Source organism: Macaca mulatta, chromosome 5 (assembly GCF_049350105.2).
Source record: "Macaca mulatta isolate MMU2019108-1 chromosome 5, T2T-MMU8v2.0, whole genome shotgun sequence".
Lineage (NCBI taxonomy): Eukaryota > Metazoa > Chordata > Mammalia > Primates > Cercopithecidae > Macaca > Macaca mulatta.
In genome coordinates this window covers 47,504,183-47,527,729 of record NC_133410.1, presented here as the reverse complement: position 1 = coordinate 47,527,729, position 23,547 = coordinate 47,504,183, and the positions used below count along the sequence as shown (strand labels likewise).

The 23,547-nt window shown below is 39.6% G+C and overlaps 2 protein-coding genes across 2 annotated transcripts in view; one reads left to right on the top strand and one right to left on the bottom strand.

The window, feature by feature from the left end:
- Positions 1-21,911, bottom strand: part of NIPAL1 (NIPA like domain containing 1) — a 29,340-nt gene extending 7,429 nt beyond the window's left edge. The window contains exons 1-3 of the mRNA XM_078003371.1: positions 16,212-21,911; positions 7,327-7,593; positions 2,543-2,599 (exon numbers count right to left, since the gene is read on the bottom strand). Coding sequence (XP_077859497.1) covers positions 2,543-2,599; positions 7,327-7,593; positions 16,212-16,257 — 370 coding nt within the window. The 5' untranslated portion in view covers positions 16,258-21,911. The remainder of the gene's footprint in view (positions 1-2,542; positions 2,600-7,326; positions 7,594-16,211) is intronic.
- The window catches only part of CNGA1 (cyclic nucleotide gated channel subunit alpha 1), a 77,442-nt gene continuing 70,379 nt past the window's right edge, over positions 16,485-23,547 (top strand). Inside the window, exon 1 of the mRNA XM_015138336.3 lies at positions 16,485-16,617. The gene's annotated coding sequence lies outside the window, so the exon portion shown is untranslated. The remainder of the gene's footprint in view (positions 16,618-23,547) is intronic.

Sequence of the window (23,547 nt, the reverse complement as noted above, 5' to 3'; positions counted from 1 at the left end):
TGGTGACTCTGATCAACTCTAGTAGAGGTAGCTTTGTAGTAAGCAGATAATTCTTTCACTTGCTCAAGAATACCTACAGTTTTGTAGGTTACCCACAACCATCAAAACCAGTTTGGAAAATTAGAATGGTTAAACCTGGTGTGTAGATAGGGAATAGCCAGCAATACCTGCCACAATCCCATGAAGTTAGATATGCCTCTATTGTAAGTGATCTACAAGCAAGTAACAGTATCTCAGTAGCTTAACAAGATCCAGGGAGCTGTTTAAAAGTCATGATATGCTCCTGAATGTAATCTTTTTCTTATCCGAGGAACTCTAGACTTGCATGATATAGTGTGCTATAAATAACTTCTAGAGTGAGAGAAATCCCTTCAAGAGCTGGGCTCTTGTACTGGGGCCAAGTTATTCTCACAGAACACAGCTGGAAACTTGCCCACAGAATGTAGTATTTCATGCTGGCAACTACACCAAGCAAATGCTTATTGTAGAGAGAGAAAGGAACACTAGCATAATTTTTTTCTTTTTCCATTTGTCTGGCTGCTATGCTACATCCCCCCAAATCTATAGGAGTACTCACCATTACGAAAACATCATTAAACAAATCTAAACTTACAGAACAGAATAATTAAGACATTGCTCTCATCGAAGGAACCACAGCGAGGCCAGTGACTCATACCTGTAATCCTAGCACTTTGGGAGCTAGACGGGAGCAGATCACTTGAGGTCAGGAGTTCGAAATCAGCCTGGCCAACATGGTAAAACCCCATCTCTACTAAAAATACAAAAATTAGCCAGCTGTGGTGGCAAGCGCCTTTAATCCCAGCTACTCTAGAGGCTGAGGCAGGAGAATCACTTGAATCTGGGAGGTGGAGGTTGCAGTGAGCCACTGCACTCCAGCCTGGACAACAAGAGCGAGACTCTGTCTCAAAAAATAAAAAACTAAACAAATAAAAAGAAAAAAAAAACAAAGAACCGTGGCAGTTTTCTTGGAATATTAAGGTTTCCTTGGATATTTTATATTATTTATATTTTATCTTTATAAATAGCTTTCCAGGAAAACATTGACTTCATGATTAAAGTACTGTATGTATGTCACTTACTTAATCTCTAAGGTGTGCTTTTCTCTCTTCAATACTGACATAAACATTTTTACATGGTGAAAGCAAAATTGCAAATGTAGTCACATAATATTCTCCTTATCATTTCATTATAAAGTATGGGTAGAGGGTGGGGAGATGCAAGTAAAAGAGAAAAAGAGAATGATCCAAATACCTATCTGGAATCTTCCCAGACAGCCCTGGTCAATTTTTATTCAAATAGATAAAGTGGATGTAAAAGCACCCTAAAAACTGAAGGGGGTGGCCGGGCACGGTGGCTCACGCCTGTAATCACAGCGCTTTGGAAGGCCGAGGTGGGTGTCCTGAGATCAGAAGTTCCAAGACCAGCCTGGCTAACATGGTGATACCTTGTCTCTACTAAAAATACAAAAATTAGCTGGGTGTGGTGATGTGCACCTGTAATCCTAGGTAGTCGGGAAGCTGAGGCAGGAGAATCGCTTGAACCTGGGAGGTGGAGGCTGCAATGAGCCAAGATCGTGCCATTGCACTCCAGCCTGGGCCACAGAGCAAGACTCCACCTCAAAACAACAACAACAACAACAACAAAAAACTATAATAAACAAACACTAAAGGGGCTATACATATTTAAATTATTTTCATTAATCACACTTTTAGACTCCACCATTTATTAAAGAAAAGGTACCCAGTTCCTTCCCATAACAGGATCTTACAAATACTGAAATGTGTTGCTTGGTTTGGGGAAATTCAGGGAAGCTTTAAGACTCCTGGCTACAGAGGGAATTTATGATGCCCTTTTTGAGGGGAGCTTCCGTTTTGGGATTTAAGAAATTTCACTTAGTGGGGAGACTGAAGTCAGCAAAAGTGGCTGAGGGAGATGAACACTGCCTTCTATTTGGATATCACATTAGCATTTAGAAAGTGCTTTCAGATCCTACAAAGTCTCGTTTAATCCTCACAGCAGGTCTGGGAGGAAGGAGAGTGCTGACACCCCTCATTTCTTCTCCATTTGTTCAGTACCAAGCAGCCACAGAAGCCTTTCACTTATCCATGTTGTTGTCCTGGCAAGGAAACTGTACTCATTCTTGAGAAAATATGTAGTATATATAGTCACAGGTTCAAATTAGGAGGTGGGAAAACATGAAAGAAAAGTACTTTTCTCTATTGTTATGGTGAAGAAAATAGCAGAAGTCTGTGGTTGAAATACAATATTTGAAAGGTCAACTTTTTCCCTTGCATTCCAAGACAGTACTGAGGGCACAGGTGGTGGGAAATAAGAGTAAAAATTAATTTATTCATATATAATAGTATATATAGGACAATATATTATACCAACACAAAAATTTTTAGGCTTAAATTCCATCCTTGTTCCATTCTTGACAGGAAGATTAACCAATTTTGAAAAATTTCATATAATCTATTTACTGTCTTACAAATAAACAGTATTCTCAGTATTAAAAACTTACTTGACAGCAATCCTACCCACCAGAGCCATTCCTTCAGGTAAGAATGTCCACCTTGTCCTAAAATACAAAAAATAAAAATTAACAAAAAATGGGTTCTACACTGGAGGAAGGTTTGAAGAATTGACTTCTAGGAAGCATACTGGATTATGGTTAGAAAAGTTAAGTCAGTAAACTAAAGTCTCTTAGCTTATTTACTTGGTCATTTCCAAAGCTCTTTTAAAGCTTTTTCCCCCCAATTTACAATGATTTAACAAATCCCCTAATGGATTAATTGCATTTAGATTTTTTTCCACGTTTCTCTTATAATGCTCTCATGAACCTCCCTACACATACATCTTTGTAACACTGGAATGATTATTTCTCCAGGATAAATTCCTAGAAGTGTAATTGTTGAGTAGGAGGAAATGGATTTTTTAAAAAAATTGCCCGCCAGAAAAGTTAGGTCAATTTTTTTAAAAACTTTGCAAATTTGATAGTCTTAAAATGGTATGTCATTTCAATCTGCATTTTTCTGTTTGCCACCCATTTTATTCTTTTATGAATCAGGAGTTCATTTTTGTTTTATTTTTCCTGATTTTTAAAAGAGATTCGGGGTACAAGTGTAGTTGTGTTACATCAATCTATTGTAAAGTCTGGCCTTTAGTGTATCTATTACCTGAATAGTGAACATTGAACCCAATAGGTAGTATTTCATCCCTCACCTGCTTCTACCCTTTTACCCTCCCACCTTTTGGAATCTCTAATGTCCATTATTCCACTTTAAATGTGCATGTGTACCCACGGTTTAACTCCCACTTACAAGTGAGAACACGCAGCTTTTGATTTTCTGTTTCTGAGTCACTGCACTTAGGATAATGGCCTCCAGTTCTGTCCATGTTGCTGCAAAAGATATGGTTTCATTTCTCTAACAGCTAAGTAGTATTCTATGGTGTCTGTATATAAATAAACCACATTTTCTTTATCCAGTCCTCTGTTGATGGGCACTTAGGTTGATTTCATGACTTTGCTGTTGTGAATAGCGGTGTGATAAACATTTGAGCGCAAGTGTCTTTTGATAAAATGATTTCTTTTCCTCAAGTAGCGGGACTGCTGGATTGAAGGGCAGTTCTATTTTTAGTTCTCTGAGAGATCGCCATATTGTTTTCCACAGTGGTTGTACTAATTTACATCCCCACCAACAGAGTATAAGCATTCCCTTTTCTCTGCATTCTTGCCAACATCTGTTGTTTTTTGACTTATTAATAATAGCCATTCTGACTGGTATAAGATGGTATCTCATTAGGTTTTAATTTTCCTTTCTCTGGTGATTAGTGACACTGAACATTTTTTCATATATTTGTTGGTCGCTTGCATGTCTTTTGAAAAACGTATGTTCATATCCTTTACCCACTTTTTTATAGGTTTGTTTTTTTCTTGTTGAGTTGACTGAGTTCCTTGTAGATTCTGGGTATTAGACCTTTGTCAGATGCTTAGTTTGCAAGTATTTTCTCCTATTCTGCAGGCTTTTTACCCTGTTGATTATTTTTCTTGCTCTGTAGAAGCTTTTTACTTTAAGTCACATTTGTCTATTTTTGTTTTTGTTGCATTTCCTTTTGAGGACTTAGTCACAAATTCTTTGCCTAGGCCAATGTCCAGAAAAGTTTTTCCTAGGTTTTCTTCTAGGGCTTTTATAGTTTCAGGTTTTACATTTAAGTTTTTAATCCATCTTGAGTAGATTTTTATATATGGTCAGATATAAGGTCCAGTTTTGTTCTTCTATATGGTTCTACAATTTTTCTTGCACCATTTATTGACTAGGGCAGCCTTTCCCTAGCATATATTATTTTCAGCTTTGTCAAAGATCAGTTGGTTGTAGGTATGTGGCTTTATTTCTGGGTTCTCTATTCTGTTCCACTGATCTATGTGTGTATTTTTATACCAGTACCATGCTGTTTTGGTTATGATAGCCTTACAGTATAATTTGAAGGTACTGTGATACCTTCAGCTTTGTTCTTTTTGCTTATGATTGCTTAAAACTTTCTGTATTATGCTTCCGTGTCACCTTTGCTTTTCCACAAATGATAAGTTTTTCTTAATTTGTAAGAAATTTTATTTAATCATCAGGTTCACCGTATTTACGTCAGTCAGATGTGTGGACACAAATACTTCATTTCAGCTATGGTTAAAATTAAAAACAGAAAACATAAATAGTAAATTACATTGGTACTAATGAGGACTGTAAAGGGAAGAAGATGGTTGACATAAGAGCTTTTGAGAGTTTGGATTAGTCAATGAGAGAATAACAAGCATCAGGTAGATGCACTCTGCTTATTTTCTACCTTGTCATACTGAAATCAAGTTTCTGTTTCATCTACTGAAAAGGACAAAATGCTTTTAAGGTATTCAAAGGGTTATCTTCCTACTACTCTAATCTATAACTTTATGTCATTATATTTACTATAGAAAATGGAATTTTCTTATGAATTTTAATATACTTAGCCCTCTGCATTTGACCTAATTGATTTTGTTATAATTAAACAGGATATATATGCTATGAAGACTATTTTGCAAAGTAGTTAACTGTGCTTATTTAGGACTTTCTCCTTAAGAAATTGGCAAATAACTAACTTGGAATCATATTACAACCCTGGACCTGACTATTGTCTAGTTGGTATCTCTTTGGGTACTAGCGAAACAATATTTATTTATGTATGTTTATTGATCATTACATTTGCAAATAACTAAGTTGGAATTATGTTACCACACAGAACCTATTGTCTAGTTGGTATCTCTTTGGGTACTAGTGAAACAATATTTATTTACATATGTTTATTGGTCATTTGCATTTCTTATTTTGTTTGTTTCTTGTTTATATGCTATGTCTATTTTCTGTTAGGGTACTAACCTTTTTACTTATTGACTGCAGTTACTTTTTATATATTATGAAACTATACTTTGTCACATATTTCATCATATTTTCCCCAATACATCATTTACTTTTTAGTTTCAGTTTTTAAATTTTTTCCATATAGGATTTTTTTCTCAATCTAGATAATCTCTTCCTTTATATAAAATGAATTCTTTATCTTTATGCTTAGAAAAGGTTTTTTTTTTTCCGATTATTTCAATTTTTTGGCCAGGCGCAGTGGCTCATGCCTGCAATCCCAGCACTTTGGGAAGCCGAGGCAGATAGATCATCTGTCAGGAGTTCGAGACCAGCCTGGCCAACATGGTGAAACCCTGTCTCTACTAAAAACACAAAAATTGGACGGGCGTGGTGGCGGGCGCCTGTAATACCAGCTAGCTACTCAGGAGGCTGAGGCAGGAGAATCACTTGAACCTGGGAGGTGGAGGTTGCAGCAAGCCAGAGATCATGCCATTGCACTCCAGACTGGCCGACAGAGCAAACCTCTGTCTCAAAAAAAAAAAATTATTTTTATATTAAATTCTAACCTATCTGGAATGTATTTTGCTGAATGGTGTGAAGTAGAACTTTCATGTTTTTCTCCTCTAATTTTTCCCAATTGTCTCAATACTTGGAATGATTTGTCCTTTCTCCACAGTTTTGAAATGCCACTTTTTAAAATAACAAATTCAATTGTTATATATACTTGGGTCTGCTTATAAGTTTTAAATTATTTTATGATTTTGTCTGCTTTAATGCCAGTATCAAATTGTTTTAATATAGCATATGTTTTCTGATAGTACAAATCTCATCTCAATAGTACTTTTATAAGCTTGCTTGTGTAATTTATAGTCTTTAGTTTTTTTCCATATGGATGTTAGAAAAATGCTTAGATCTTAAAGTATACTTGATGAAAATGAATAGAAAACTCATTGTTAATGAAGGAATATTCAGGCAGACCTACTCAGCATCTTAAATGTCACTATAAATAGCAGCCTAATTCTATTGTTGTCCATTTATTGATTTAATAAATATCTATTAGGTGCCAAACACTGCTAGGGAAGGTTCCCGTTCTTGAGAATCTACTATCAATAAGCAAGTAAACCTATCAACAACAATAAAGAATACATGTACAACTAAAAATTATCCTAGGTACAGTGAGGGAAACTATTAGTGCAATGACAGAGAATAATGGGGGTGGGGTGGGGAGACCTGCTGTTAGAGAATGGTCAAGGAAGGCCTTTATGAGGTGATGCTACTCACACTGAAGTTTGAAGAATGAGTCAGCTGAATGAAGGGCAGGGAGAAGAGTTCCAGGCAATGGGAAAAGACCTGCGGGTGGGACAGAACCAGACCTATTCCAGGAACAAGAGAAAAGTAGGTGATGGGGAGAAAAGCAGAAGTTGGAGAGGTGGCAGAGATCAGACACTGGGAGACACAGCTGACTCCATCAAGAAGATAGAGACTAAGATAAACCAAGCCAGTGAGTTATTATTACTGTAGCCTAGGATAATTTTTAGTTGTACGTGTATTCTTTTTTATTGCTGATAGGTTTACTTGCCTTGATAGTAGATTCTCAAGAACAGGAACCTTCCCTAGCAGTGTTTGGCCCCTAATAGATATTTATTAAATCAATAAATGGATAACAATAGAATTAGGCTGCTATTTATAGTGACACTTAAGATGCTGAGTAGGTCTGCCAGACTATCCCTTCATTAATCATGAGTTTTCTATTCATTTTAATCAAAGACCTAAGTATTTTTCTAACATCCATATGGAAAAAATCAATAACTATAAATTACACAAGCAAGTTTATAAGAGTAGTGTTGAGATGTGGCCTTATAACAGGATCATTTCTGCAGTTAGAAACTTAAATTCATTGGTTGCATGTGTTTCTTACCAGCTCTAGTAACACCCTTGCTGGCCAGTTGCAAGAGGCCCTTCTTTTTCAGGATGAAGCTGGAGCCAATAAAAATACTTGAACTTACTGCCAGTACCAAGCCCACATAAAGACTGTATTTGTTTTCTACATTTGCTGAAATGCTCAAGTTGTTTATGCTGGAATTCAGGTCCGTGTAGAGCACAGGAGAAGCCAGCAGCTGTGACACATTTGTGATCTCACACCAAGCCTGGAAGGAGTTTGGACAGACCAGAGACAGCACATATCCTGGAAAAAAGGAAAGAAGAGAATGTCAGGAATGAAAGGGAGAGGTATTAAGGCTTACTGGCTTTCTGCAGGAAACAGAGCCTTGAGTGGATGGTACTGAAACATTTTACTACATGCAGGGAAGTCCTTAACAGGTGGCCCACAGGCCCACAGACATTGTCAAATTGGCTTGCACAGATTTTTAAAAATGATTTTAAAGTGTTTAGCTGTCATCACTTAAAAATGAGCAATTTCACATGGAAGCCTGGATTCCCCCTATAAATTCGATCTGGCAACACTTGTGTCTTTGTTCTGGCGAATCAGCAACTTGATGGAGCAGTGAATAGCTGTTCAGACCTGGCTTGTGCTCAACAGTTCAACACAGCCTGTCACATCCCCTTCACTCTGCATTATCAGCCTGGCTACTGGAAAGCAGGGCTTGTGGGGCCTGAATGTAGGGAGGAAGCATAGCACCCTCAGTCTAGAAATCACATTGCAAGAAATCTATTCGCTAGGTGTGGTAGCTCACACCTGTAATACCAGCATTTTGGGAGGCCAAGGTAGGATGATTGCTTGATCCCAGGAGTTTGAGACCAGCCTGGGCAACATAGTGAAATTCCATCTACATAAAAAAAATTGAAAAATTAACCAGGCATGGTGGTGCATGTCTGTGGTCCTAGCTACTCGGGAGGCTGAGGTGGGAGGATTGCTTGAGCCCAGGAGGATGAGGCTGCAGTAAGCTGCGATCACACCACTGCACTCCAGCCTAGGTAACAGAGCAAGACCCTGTCTCAAAAAAGAAAAAAAGAAAAAAGAAATTGGCTGGGCATTATGGCTGTAATCCCAGCACTTTGGGAGGCCAAGGTGGGTGGATCACTTGAGATCAGGAGTTCGAGACCAGCCTGGCCAACATGGTGAAACCTCATCTCTACTAAAAATACAAAAATTAGAGGGGCATGGGCATGGTGGTGCGTGCCTGTAGTCCCAACTACTCTGGAGGTGGAGGCAGGAGAATCACTTGAACCTGGGAGGCGGTTGCAGTGAGCTGAGATCGTGCCACTGCACTCCAGCCTGGGTGACAGAACGAGATTATCTCCAAAAAAAGAAGAAGAAGAAAGAAGAAGAAGGAGGAGGAGGAGGAGGGAAGAAGGAGGAAGAAGAAGAAAGAAGAAAGAAGAAAGAAGAAAGAAGAAAGAAGAAAGAAGAAGAAGAGGAAGAGGAAGAGGAAGAGGAAGAAGAAGAAGAAGAGGAAGAAGAAGAAGAAGAAGAAGAAGAAGAAGAAGAAGAAGAAGAGGAGGAGGAGGAGGAGGAAGAAGAAATCTGTCTAACTATTTTGGTGGGGTGTGAGTCATTTGATGGGCATGAAGAATTATATATTTCAGAAAACATTTTAAAAGTGAGTTTAGTTTTCTGTACCACTTTCACTGATTTTTCAGGTCTATTAATACACTGTCTCCTAAAGAAAATAGAATCTAATAAAAAATGAATTAAGTATCATTAGGTTTTTTAAAAAATGAGATTCAAAGAAGTATGTAAATCCCCTGAACCAAGTCCACTATTATAGATGTCTTGGAATTTTGAGGCTAAACACTAAAACACAAAATGAAAACAAAATGAAATGAAGTTTTACACTATGTAAGAAATTTTTGTAATCTGTTCTCCACTCGAAAAGACACCAACAAGGTGACATTGTGACAAGATGTTCTGTCTTCCCATCTTTTTTCCTTTAAAAATGGCAAATTCTCCCATTATGAATTACCCTAAACAAAAGAGGGTAAAGGAAAATTAATCAGATACAATTTTGTAATTCAATTTTTAGAAAAGTTTTACATTTCAAAAATCTTAAGGCATATAAGCAACAAAAGGCTGTTTGATCAAATGATGTCTTAGCAACAAGACTTCCATAAGTGGACCTATATACCTCTGGCAAAGCTTCATGAAGCCACCTGAATTTTACCACATGCAAAGTTAAGAAACACCCATGAAGTTCAGGTCTGGAAAATAATAAAATAATGGAATTCAAGGTTTTCATGACTATTATTTAATTTATTTCTGTAATTTGAAAATGACCCAACTTTGCTTCAGAAATCCAGAATAGTTGGACATGGTGTCCCACCCTTGTAATCCTAGCACTTAGGGAGGCAGAGGCTAGAGGTTTCCTTGAGCACCAGAGTTCAAGACCAGCCTGGGCAATATAGCGAGATCTCCACAAAAACAAACAAACAAAAAAAACAAAACAAAGAAACAGAAATCCAGAATAAACTCAAAGTCAAAACTAAATATTCTAACTGCTGCAAATTTTCATTTCTTTTTTTTCTGAGACAGGGTCTCACTCTGTCACCCAGGCTGTAGTGCAGTGGTGCCATCACGGCTCATTGCAACCTTGACCTCCTGGGTTTAAATGATCCTCCCACCTTAGCCTCCCAAGTAGCTGGAACCACAGGCATGCACCACCATGCCCAGCTAATTTTTAAATTTTTTTTGTAGAGATGGGGTCTCACTACATTGGTCAGGCTGATGCTGCAAATTTTCAAGCAAGTTAGCCCTTAGCAATCTTGTTCCACACCACGTTTATCTCATTTAAGCCCCAAGAAGGGAAAGTGATTAAGTATATTTTTGTAAGAATTTTGATTACACTCATTCCTGAGAAAATATCGGACCTGACTTACCAGTGAATTCCATGACTGCATTCATGTCATTTACTATGCAGTTAACATAACCATTCTAAAACTTTGTCTCTGAAATCAGTGTGGGTGGATCTCATTCCAGTGAAACAATATTCCTTCTAAGTTGTTGACATAGCAAAATGTTTCTGACATTGTAGGGGGTGTGGGAGCAGAGGGTCATAAGGAAGATCAAATGATCACTGTTGCATTTTGCAAGTTCTCATTGTAACTGGCAGGCATGAATGCTCCAAGTTTTATGGCAGGAAAAATAATAAAAATCTTGTCTGGTTACTGACCTTAGGACTTAAATTGTTTTATGCTTTGGGAACATGTTAGGGAGAGAGCCTGCGGCAGATATGACTGAAAGAGGAAAGAAAGGATGGGTTAGTGGATGTGGAGTGGCCTACGGGAGAAGGGGAGAGATGGGTAATGGAAGTTGTGTGGGCAGGGAATTTGGAGTGTTTTAAAGGAATCAAAGACATCTCAAGTCACAATTGGCTTATCAAGATTCAAGTAAGCACAGTAATTTTCCAGGGAGTTTAATGTAGACTTTATTCCACAGAAAGAGAACATCTACTACATTCATTATTTTTCATTTTTAATAGACACCATCAATAGTCCTCTAAAGTGACTATACCAAGGTATACTCTTGCTAGCCAAGAACATGTATTTCTTCTTTGATGTTATTTTTCTAAATAGAGAGTAATGAATATTTAGGAAATATATGTTATAAATATATATATATACACCAATGTATCAAACAGCTAATTTAAGAAATAAAGCATCACCCCTCAGAGTTCATAACTATCCTGATTTTCTCTTTAACATTCTTTTGCTTATAAAAAAGATTTTCTCCATATATCTTGAAAATGTTTTTGCCTCTTTTTGCACCTAAGAAAATGTAATGATAAAGACATTGTTCTTCGGTGACTTGTTTTCGAGATTCATCAAGACATGATGCATGTGGCTGTAGGATTTGTTTTTCCCCCACTGTTCTAGAGAATTCCACTGTATATCACACAATTTTTCTATTTTATAGTTGGTTGATAAGTAATTTACAGATCCTACAAACAGTACTCCTAATGTTCTTCTATTATGTTGAACTATATGAAATTGATAACTGAAAAATTTGAACCCTATGACAAGTAGTTTCATATAGATCAACCTAATATTTATCTTCTACGTACAGGTGTAATAGTTTACATACACACAACTTTAACATTTAAAAATGAAGATCTACCATCTATAATCATGGGCAAGTTGAGTAATGGCTCTTGGTTTCAGTTTCCCCATCTGTAAAATGAGGGACTTTGACTCAGTGATTCTAAAGTTTGATCATAATCTATGTTTGTTCTCAGAATTACTTACATACTGGTGCCTCATAAATGTTGCTGATGGACCAGTTCTAAACTCATAGACACTGACAGACGGGAGATAGTTTAAAGAAACTGATGCCAATATATTAAGTGACACTGGCCAAAGTTATGTAACTGCTAAAACCAGGGCCAAGTAACCCAAATCCCATCCAGCATTCTATTTCAGAAAAATAAAAACATAAAGTACAAGAAAAAGCCAGTTGAAATTTATTATTCATTTATATGAGGATGAAATGCTTTAAATAATTTGTCAAATATTTGCCTATAGAGAATAATAATATAAATAATAATTTAAATGGTCCAGTTTATTACATGGAATAGAAATCTGGTTTTAAGAAAGTCAATGATTGTATAAAACTACCTTTTTAATCACTGCAAGATATTTCCTGTTGGGGGTCTCACCATCTATTCTACTGTGATAGTTTGGATTATTATTCATTCAATATTCCGCCCCTTACCCTTCCCAATGTGGGCAAAGGTGCTTCACTTGATGTTGGGCTGAAAGTGATTTGGTGGCCAATGGGATGTCAGCAGAAGTGATATGAAGCTAGATTTCAAAAATGCTTATGTGGTTGGGTTTACTCATTTGCATCTCTGTAATTCCCTGAGGAGTTGCTCTACATTCAGCCTCAGCACTCAAATGAAGACACATGGAGCAGATCTGAGCTCATCCCACATGAAGGAGCCAAACCCAGGTGGACGTGTAGCCTGAAGCAGAGACACATAGGTGAGCCCCATCTAGGTCAGTCAACCTTCAGTTGACCTAGAAACCTAAGCAAGAATATGTGATATACCTGCCTATTCATATTAGCATAGGAATGACTGAATGAAATCTCTTTATGTCTGGTACAATTTATTCTCCAAACACTAATCAGTGGGAAGTAGGTTATATCACTCCCTGGCTTAATCCTCCCTGTCCCCTGTCATGGTTTTTCATCTTAACAAAATCTTAACTCCTCACTAACTTTGAACTTTAAAGCTTCTCATGCTCTGAAACTGCCTCATCTCTGACATCATATTGCATTACTCTCCCTCTCACCCCTCTCTGAAACACTAATCTTCTTTTCCTTCATTCAACAAATATGTATGGTGTACTACCTGTTGGGCATTTTCTAGAATCTGGAGACACAAAAATGAATACAACAGTGTTCCCTCTCTCTTATATTCCAGTAGGAGGAGATAAGATTAACAAACAAATAACTATATGTATGTTAAGAGTGCCATGGCAAGTAGTAAAAGCAGCATCAAGGAATATATTTTTTTAAAACAGGATTAAACAAAAGAGCCTCTCTGCTAAGTCTAAAAGCAGAAACCCTGAGGGGTTGAAGAAACTGCAGTCAGCCAGGTTACCTGGGGTGACAGAAAGGGAGATGGTATGAGATGTGGCTAAAGAGTAGGTGGGAGAAGGATCAGGTGAAATGAACCTTTAGACAAAGTAGGTCTGATCCTGTCATTCCTCCTTCCAAAACTCCACAAGGGCTTCCCTTCTCATTCAGAAAAAAATCCCAAATTCCCACTATAGTCTATAAGGCCCCGTGGAATCCTGTCTCCAGCTGTCTAATCTCATTCCCCACTATTGCCTTTTCTTCTGTTCCTTTCATAGAATAAGTTCCTTCTCAACTTAAACTTTTTAAAAAGCAGCCGTTCCTGAGCCTGTTACAGAGTGCTGGCTGGCATAGCTAGCTTCTTCTAAGTGAGAGGACTAAGCAACTCAGAGAGGCCTTCCCTGCCTTCCCAATCTAAAGAAACCTCTCACTTTCCATCATATGTTCCCAATCAAATAGACTTCCTCATACAGCTTAATTACAGTTTTATAACAACCTTCTTACATGTTTGAATTTGTTTCTTTTAAAGATAATTTTGGATTAGAGACTCTTTTGAAGCATCTGTAGCTTTAAAAGTCAAAACCAATGTGGGGTGAGGGGTGGCTCACACCTGTAAACCCAGCACTTTGGGATGCCAAGGTGGGAGGATCACTTGAAGTTAGGAGTTCAAGACCAGCCTGGTCAATACAGTGAAACCCTTATTAAAAATACAAAAATTAGCTGGGTGTGGTGACATGTGCCTGTAGCCCCAGCTACCTGAGAGGCTGAGGCAGGAGAATTGCTTGAACTCAGAAGGTGGAGGTTGCAGTGAGACGAAATTGCACCACTGCATTCCATCCTGGGCGACACAGTGGGACTCCTCCTCAAAAAAACAAAACAAAAACAAAAACAAAAACAAAAAAACAAAAAAAAAAAACCAAAAAAAAACCAAAAAAAAAAACCCAAAAAACAAAAAAACAAAAAAACAAAAAAAGTCAAAACCAAAGTATGAAATTAACTTTTTCTTCATGGAAGTTCAACTGGAATGCTCTATCTTCAGATCTCATGACTGACACCTTGTCATTTGGGTCTCAGCTTGAATATCACTTTCTTAAGGGGCTTTCATTGAATACCCAATCTAAACATCCCAACACTCTTGATACATTACTGCTATTATAATGATCTTTTAAATTACTTTGTTTCTTGCATAGTAGCTGCCATCTGGACAGTAAGGTGCCTGAGAGCAGGAACCTAGTCCTAGAGTCTAGGACCAGACTTGCAGACTCCTTTATTCTAGCACCTATGCCACTGCTTGGCACATGGGACTCTTGTTATTTGAACGAACAAGTGAAATTTTGAGTCTTTGTTTACTCCATGTCAAGCTCTGAGTGGTATAGTTCATATGTAATCCCACCTGTACCTACTCTTCAGAACTGTAAACTGGAGGGATGATCCCCAATTTATAGACAATTTATAGACAGGCAAAAGGCTCAAGGAAGCTAAGTTACAGCTCAGACTGTCTGATGCCAAAGCCTAATCTCTTCCCACTACTAATAACGTGCATTCAGATTTCTAAGTCTTTCTCACCAGCTTTCCACACAATTAATTACTATGGTTAATCACAGGTATTAAGCCTGGAGCTTAAATGTTTCTTGTTGGAACTCAATGAACAAGCAAAGCAGGAAAAATATCCGGAAGCTCAAACACTTTAGTGGGTGTAATTCATATACCGTCCTTACTTACAGATCCTTGGGTAAACAAGGGTGGGTGTGTTAGTAACCGTCGGATTTGCTGGGTTAGAAATTATTTAGAAAATAATTTTCTAAATTATTTTTGAAATTATTTTCTAAATTATTTCTAAAAATTCAGGGCACACAACCTGACTGTCTAGGAAATAATTCTAGATTCAGCTGCCTTAAAATTTTGTTTTTTTAATAGTTTGTGAATTGTTCACACATTTTTTCTCTTTCTGAGAAAAAATGGGACTAGGGAATAATTCTAGATCCAGCTGCCTTTAAATTTTTGTTTTTTAATAGTTTGTGAGTTGTTCAGGCGTTTTTGCTCTTTTTGAGAAAAAAGACTAGAAGATAATTCTAGATCCAGCGGCCTTAAAATTTTAGTTTTTTTTTTTTTAATAGTTTGTGAATCGTTCAGGCATTTTTCTCTTTTTTTGATGTCTCTTCTCTTCCTTGCTCGCATGGTTTTGACGAGCTCACTTGTTAAAAAGGAATAAGCTGGAAAGTCAAAAGGAGAGGAAACCAGGGAAGTTGCAAGCACCTTTGCACAGGTGTATATGTATATACATACATACATATATATGTAAGGGAACTATAGATATGTGTGTGTATATATATAGTTCTTACCATGCCTTTCACTGCCTCCCTTCCCCTTTACTGCATTACCAGGTAAATTAAAAAGCTGCTTTCCCCTGGGTACGGTGAAAACCATCATTTCAATGTATCTACATCCTTCCAGTCGCTCCCCCTACTCCCTTCCTTACTTTTATCGGGGCCTTCGGTATGGAGACTGCAGAAAGCCCACCAGTGTTGCGAACACCTGGCGAAGGGCAAGGAGCCTCGGCCAGAGATTTCACAGGGCTCAGGCGGGAAGCAGTGGGACGAGCCTGCAAACGAGTGCTCCCGGTTCCCGGTTTCCTCTCCAGTACGGCTCTCGCCTTAAGCAGCCAAAGAGTGACTGCACAGCGAGTCAGACAGGCTCGTGGGTTTGGAGACCTTTTCATCTCCAAGGAAGAGGAGAGATGTGGACGGCCCAGACTTGCCCAGCGCCCACCCCCGCGGCCCCAGGCTCTCCTCTCGCGGTGCTAGATCCCCGGGAGTCAGAGGAGGGCGCAGCGCAGAACTCCCACGGGCCCCCCAGGCAGACACGCCCTCTGCCCACCGGGTGACGTCGGCCCCAGACTTTGGAAGCCAGCCTGAGTCAGAGGAAACGTCCTTCTCAGAGGGACTCGGGATTCTTCCCATAGCATCCTGAGTTTCCCAGTTCCACACGCAGCACGCGGTAATTTACACGGGTCGGCCTCGCGAATCGAGTGGGAATCTCATCTGCCTTATTCCACTCAGGTTCTCCAGCACAGCCCGAATCGCCTAGGCACCCCTAAGTGAGTGTTGAACACCTGGCTGGACGGCCGACTGACCGAATGAATGAATGAGTGAACGACTACGTTCAGAGTCGGTACATCCCCCCTTTCCAGTCTCCGCAAGTATCCGGGGACCGCCCACCCGGTCTCTTGGCCACCCAGCTGCTAGGTCCCTCGGCCCAGGGCAGACACAAACCTTCTTGGCAGGGCTCTCCAGGCGGCAGCCTCACCTGTGCCCCCATGGCCCCGGGAGGGGGCTTCCGGAACGCGGGCGCTGGCTCCTCACCTGGGCCTCTCCTCCACACGCACCCGCGGCGGACCGGGCTGCGGCGTCTAGGAATGGGGCGCCCTGACCCCGCCCCCAGAGCAGCCTCCGCCAATGGGCATGGCCAGGCGGGGCCCCAGCGCCAGCCGCGCCCCGGGGCCCGGGGCTTGCTGCGAATTCTCAGGGGCCCCACAGGCCTGGGGGCGGCCCGTGATAACTAGTGTATCTGGCAGGAGTAGCAGCTTCCCCTTGGCGCGGCTGCTGGAGCCGCGAACTAGAGAAACACAGACACGCCTCTTAGAGCAACGGCGTCTCTCGGAGCGTGGAGCCCGCCAAGGTAACTCCGGGAATTGAGTGGAGTGGAGGCTACGCTGAGGCCCCCTTCTGGCTCCTCTCTGGTCGAAAAGTCTCCCCGGCTAGACAGAGCCCTGCTGCTTTTGGAAGCCTTCAGATGTTAGTTGCTTTGCACCGAAGCTGCTGACCTCTGGGGTTCTGCGCGGATTGCCAGGCTCAAGTTTATTTTGGGGGCTGTAGAGCAGACTTTGCCCTTCTGTGCTGTTATCAGCTTCTGTCGCTGTCCGTCCACGCCCGCTATATCCATCCACTCCCCATTCCGTCTCCAGCAGGCAACTCCCGCTACCCTGCCCCATTTTCTGGGTCATAGAGATATTTGAAAGAAGCCTTTAAGGGAAAAGCAATGCCCAAACTGGAAAGACCTATTCCCACAAATTATTAATAACTAATGTTTATGATATCTTTGTTATACCATACATATGTAGGCACATTATGTATTAAATCTCACAGCAATCTATTAACGCTCAGTTTACAGATGAGGGATTAGAGGCAAAGAGTGAGGTTAAGTAACCAAATCAAGGTTGGAAGACTTGACAGCAGGTATTTATGCAACAAAGAGTGAGCAGGGCTGCGGGGTAGCTCACGCCTGTAAACACAGCACTTTGGGAGGCCGAGGCGAGTGGCTCTCTTGAGTCCAGAAGTTCGAGACTAACCTGGGCATCATGGTGAAACCTTGTTTCTACAAAAATTAGCCAGGTGTGGTGGTGTACTTCTGTAGTACCAGCTACTCAGGAGGCTGAGGTGGGAGGACGGATGGCTTGAGCCCAGGAGGTGGAGGCTGCAGTGAGACATGATCGAACCACTGCACTCCAGTCTGGGCAACAGAGACCCTGTCTCAACAAAAAAAAGGCGGGGGGTGGGGTGGCGGTGAACAATTCGGGCTCAAACCTTCACCAGGGAGAACTGGGGTGCCTTTGTGCTCTGGCATTTTAACACCGAGGAAAATATTCTCATGTACTCAGGTAGCCTTTGTTCTAGGTAGGCATGAACAGTGCTATTAATTTTATTACCTAAGAGTTTCATAGCAGAGGCCTCAATCTTGTTTTTCTTGTTCTTAGGCTGATGAGAGAAGAGCTAAGAACAAATTAGTCAACATACCAATCCAAGGCATCCACTTTTATAATACATGTGGATGACTTTGCAGAGAAGGAACACCATGGAGAGTGGAATAGGTGAAAGTTGAAAGCGAGGGAGATTTATGCCAATTTTCCATAACAAGCCTTAAAACTTAGACTTCTATTTAAATGTTTTCTTTGGATTTCCAACTTAAAATTTTGTCTTTATCAAAGATTGGTAATGATGGTAAACGTGATCTAAGGTGCTTATTTTTTATTTAACAAACACTTGGATAGCATTTACTATGTGGCAAGCACTATTCTAAACTCTTTGTAAATATTTACTTTGTAAATCTTCATGAAAATCCTGTAAGGTCGATACTGTTACCCCCACTTTACAAATGGAGCCACACAAAGATTAAGTAACTGGCCTATGCACACATAGCCAGTAAGTGTGGAACTGAGATGCTAACCAAGAAAGTTGGGCTTCAAGTATGTGCTCTTAACCCATTTGGTAATTGGACATTAAAAAATAAAACTAAAACAGACTTTAAAAAATGTATCTTTATTTAATTCCAGTTGCATATTAAGGTCTATTTTAGGTAAGAGGTATTTTGTTGTAGTTCTTGCTTTTCAATTCTGAAAATAAAGAGAAAAACATTCAGAAAAAAATATTTAAACTTATTTAAGACCACTGTTTTTCCAGTTTAAATGTTGCCTAGCAGAAATTTAAAATGTGTATTTTCCTTCATTGACAATTTCTAGATGACTTTGGAGATTACCGTTATAGTACCACACACTGTCTTTAATGACATAAATTTGGAGGATATTTATTCCCTCCCAAAAGCATGTTGTTTGTTTAACTAAAAGAAGAACATTAGAAAAATCTCCAACTAACCTATTCTTTGATTCTAGGAAAATTCCTCTTCTGACTCAAAAATTAGAATGCGATAATAAATGAGACCCTCTAAAATGCCAACTTCTGTTTTATTGGTCTTTGTGCTAGGACACTTAGACCCGGGGGTGATGATCAAAATAAATAATGATCAGTAGAGCCTTAGGGCCTCAAGGGACAAGGCCACAGGTCTTTCGAGCTTGGGGAGGTCGGGGAGGGTTCCTGCTGTGTCAAGGTTAACTCCTGAGTTGCTACATTGTTGGGAGGTCTGTGGTTTCTGTGGCTAAGAATAATGACTAGGCAAGAGGGGTGGTAGCTGGGGAGTAGAAACCACCTTTGCAAAAATTGTATCACTGAGAAAATTTTAACAGTAAGCTGAGCTAATTCATCCTCCATCTTGCCTTTCCCTTAATTATTGCTGGGTTATTGGGCTGTGAAAGGAAAATAAATCTTAGAGCCCCCAAATCACTAAGCTAAAGGGAAAAGTGAAGCTTGGAACGGCTTAGGGCCAACCTGCCTCCCATTCTGTTCAAACTCACACCTCTGCTCACTGACATAAATGCATATCTGATTGCCTCCTTTAGGAGGCAACTCAACTAGCCTTAGTCAGAAACTCAAAAAAATGCAACCATTTGTCTCTTATCTACTTATGACCTGGAAAGCCCCATCCCTGGTTCCAGTATTCCTGCCTTTGCTTTGAGTTGTCCTGCCTTTCCAGACAGAACCATTGTTCATCTTGCATGTGTTGATTGATGTCTCGTATGTCCCTAGAATGTATAAAACCCAACTGTGCTCTGATCACCTTGGGCACATGTCGTCAGGACCTCCTGAGGCTGTGTCATGGGGTTGCATCCTCAACGTTGGCAAAATAAACTGTAAATTAACTGAGACCTGTCTCGAATTTTTGGGGTTCAAATTTTGGTAACCACAGAGGGATTCTGAGTGGAGATGTCCCTGACCTTTGACAAATCTCCTATCAGTGCTTGGTACCAGCATGAGCTAATTTTATGACTCAAACCAATAGGACAATTTGCTGAAGTCTGAGAGCATCCCCTCCAGAGAATCCCTGATTTCCCCGAATTTGGTCAAGATCTAAATTTTATTTTGCTGTACAACTCCTCTTTTTTGGGGTTTTACTTGCTTCCATCAAGAAAGACACATTTCCTGTTTCTATGACATTGGAAGGCAGGTGACTCCTTTATGGAGTTTGGCTCACCTCCAACAGGGAAGAGGAGTCGGTTTTTTTTTTTTTTTGTATTTTATTTTTCATTTTTTTTTGTTGTTGTTGTTTTCCTGCTTCTTGAATGGTAGAGAGCAGTCTATAGCCTGAGACTTGTCCCTAGGTAAGTAACTGAATTGGGGTTTGTCTTGGTTAAAGTTAAGATTAACAACCAACTGGTCTTAATTTCTCGTTACCATTAGAGCACTCAGTGATCATATAAATTGTGCCATTGTTTGTTTTGCTTAATTGTTTTTTTTTTTTGTTGTTGTTTGTTTCTGTTTTTTATTGTTGTTTTGGTCTTTTTCCCATTGGGTTTGATCAACTCTATCCAACTTGATCAAATCCAAAGGAAAGTTCCAAATTGTGGGGAAGAAGCCCTGAGAAGTGGCTGAATTCTTAAAAAAAAAAAAAAAAAAAAGGTGGTGTGGCGGGGAGGATAAAGGAAAAAAAAAGAGGAAAGATTTTTGATTTTGACTACTAAAGGGACTTTATTTACATAAAGCCACCTTTTTGTTAGCCAGGCCAAACTGAAAGCAATGGCTGTCCTCCCACACTGCTAAGGTCCCACCTGATAGCTAAGGTTGTGCCTTTTTTCTTTGTTTCCTACCAAAACAGCCCTGGGTTTGGTTCCTAAATCAAGCCCGTTCTGGTTTGATACTTGGTACTTCTGAAATAGCAGCAATTTGTCCTAGCTGAAATATAGTGAGGACTAAACTGATTTTTTTATCTTGCCCAAATTCCTGTTTAAAGTGTCTGCGGAGTCATGTCCTACAAATCATAAATTCTCATCATAAGGGTTTTATTTAAGCCTATATATCGTGATTTATTTTCCAACCTGACTCTGACATAACATTTTGAGACAAGGAAGAAAAGCAAAATTATTTTACCCTAAAACACGTTTCTTTGCCGTATCTTGAAATGGCCCTGCAAAGCGGTTCTTTGTAGGGGAGAATTTGCATCTTTAAAGAATCTCTGTTAACATAGCTAGATCTTTTTCTTCCAGATCCTCCGGATCCTAAAGCGATTAACTAAGATCTGAATAGGAAACATTTGTCATCTATTGTCTCTAAGGGCCGCCACTATTAAGACTTCAAAAGAACTTTGGTCTCCGCAATCTTTATCTTAATCCAAACATTCCCTTTCTATGAATCCCATGTCTTTAGGCAAACTCAACCAATTATCAACCAGAAAATGTTTAAATTGGCCTACAGTCTGGAAGCCCCCCCACACCCACCTAGTTTTGAGTTGTCCCACCTTTCTGGACCAAACCAATGTATTTCTTAAATGTATTTAATTGCTGTCTCATGCTTCTCTAAAATGTGTAAAACCAAGCCACGCCCTGACCACCTTGGGCACATGTTCTCAGGACCTCCTGTGGGCTGTGTCATGGGCCATAATCACTCATATTTGGCTCAGAATAAATCTCTTCAAATATTTTAGAGTTCAACTCTTTTCACTGACAATAGTAATGAGATTTAAAAAGATTTTTTTTTAAAAAGGAACTCAATGGTTAAAAGTCAGCTTAATCAAAAAGCTAACATCCAAGATGTGTGTGTGTGTGTGTGTGTGCATGTGTGCATGTTTGTATTTAAAAGGCCTTCATGTTTTGTTTGTTTTTTCTTTCCTGTCCCAGGACCTTGTCTTTTTTTTTTTTTTTTTTGTAAACTTTTTTTTTTTTCTTCTTAGTTGACTGAATTCTGTTTTTTTCATTAATAGCTATTGCAACCAAGGCTACTCTGGGGTTTCTAAGTAAGAGTGTAGTTTAGACACTTAGAAATGCCTTTGTTTTTAAAGTGCACTGTAAAAGCATCATGTGGTCTAACCTCAAAATAATTATCTTGTTGGAGACCCAGGATTCAGTGCGGGCTCTGCCCAGAGCTTAGAGATCCAGTTAAACAATAAATAATCCCTATTTAAATAAAATAGGCCTCCTTATACAATCCTATGATAGATTTCTGTAATTTTATGTTTGATTTGGCATGCATTGTCAATCTCCCTATAGCATTGTAAAAGTAAACTGAGGCTGGAGCCGAACCGGGAACGAAGACACAAGGCAAATGGCAGTGAGAATAGCCTTTATTAGGACTCGCGGGTGAGGTTCCTCGGTCCAAAGGTGTGGGCCGAGGAAGTTGCGCTGAGGGAGGAGGGTAGGGGCTTTTTATAGCCTGAGAGGTAGGGAAGCTGGTTGTACAAACAGGGCCTGGGGGTCTTGAAACTACTAGGGCAGGAGTCAAGTAAGGGTCATGAGGAAGGGGTCTTTGGAAACTGTTAACCGAAACTGCTGTTTACCAACTTCTGGAATGCAGGTGAGTTGCAGGTCATGGGGAAGTATGGTTGCCCAGCCGGAACCTCTGACGTATGCAAGTCTGCGGGTTTATTCAAAGAGGAAGGGAAGTCTCGAACAAAGGGCCTGCTATGCTGGGTGGCACCGCCATGTTGGGTCTAGATCCCTGCCTAACAAGCACCACCAGACTTTTTCTCTCTATACCTTAGGATGTAAATTTTGCTATTTGATTTTCACCTGCATTGTTTCATTTAATATTGAAATTTATGGCTATTCAGCTGACAACTGCCTAGTGTTGTGAAACAGGTTATCAAAAATCTGAAAGTCTAAGATAGAAAAAAAAAGGTCTTTATGAATCTATAAGATGTACTTCTATCGGCATGCCTACTATGTCTATGTATTTATGTGTTGAGTACACAATGTTTCACTACTGAAAATATATAAAAGAGCTCTAATTAATTGGCTTAAAGAAAAACAGAAGCACTTAAATCAATTACTTTATCAAAAAAAGGAAAGACTAGTAGAATGCTTTTTCTTTTTCTTTTTTTTTTTTTTTTGAGATGGAGTTTCGCTCCTGTCACCCAGGCTAGAGTGCAATGGCATGATCTTGGCTCAATGCAACCTCTGTCTCTTGGGTTCAAGCAATTCTCCTGCCTCAGCCCCCCATGTAGCTGACATTACAGGCATACACCACCACACCTGGCTAATTTTTGTATTTTAGTAGAGATTGGGTTTTGTCATGTTGGTCAGGGGTTCAAGACCACCCTTTTTCAAGTTTACATGACTTAAGTAAAATCTTTTATTTTTTGAGACAGAGTCTGGCTCTGTCGCCCAGGCTGGAGTGCAGTGGCATGATACCAGCTCACTGCAACCTTTGCTTCCCGGGTTCAAGTGATTCACCTGCCTCAGCTTCTGAGTAGCTGGGATTACAGGTGCACACCACCACACCCAGTTAATTTTTCATAGTTTTAATAGAGACGGGGTTTCACCATGTTAGCTAAGCTTTTCTTGATCTCCTAACCTCATGATCTGCCCACCTAGGCCTCCCAAAGTGCTGGGATTACAGGCATGAGCCACCACACCCAGCTGTAAAATCTTTAATAAATAAGCTAGCTTTAAAATTATTGATAAAGTAATATTAGAAATGTCTTAAGAATTGCCAGCATACATTTTTGTTTGCATTTATTAATCAAGCAATTTCATACTTATCCCTGCCAAATACTATAAGTTGTCAAAATTTGGCATAGGGGTTACAAACCTATAAACCCAGCCCAAGATTGCTTTCATAACCTTTAATACATAAGACATTGCTATTGGTTTAATGAAAATAGCCATATCTTGAATTATTTAGTAAAATTACCATAACTTCTAATATTGTGGCATTAGGCAGTCTAATCCACAGGCAGCAAGGAAATTTGTTTGGGGGAAAGGACTATTACTGTCTTTGTTTCAAAGTA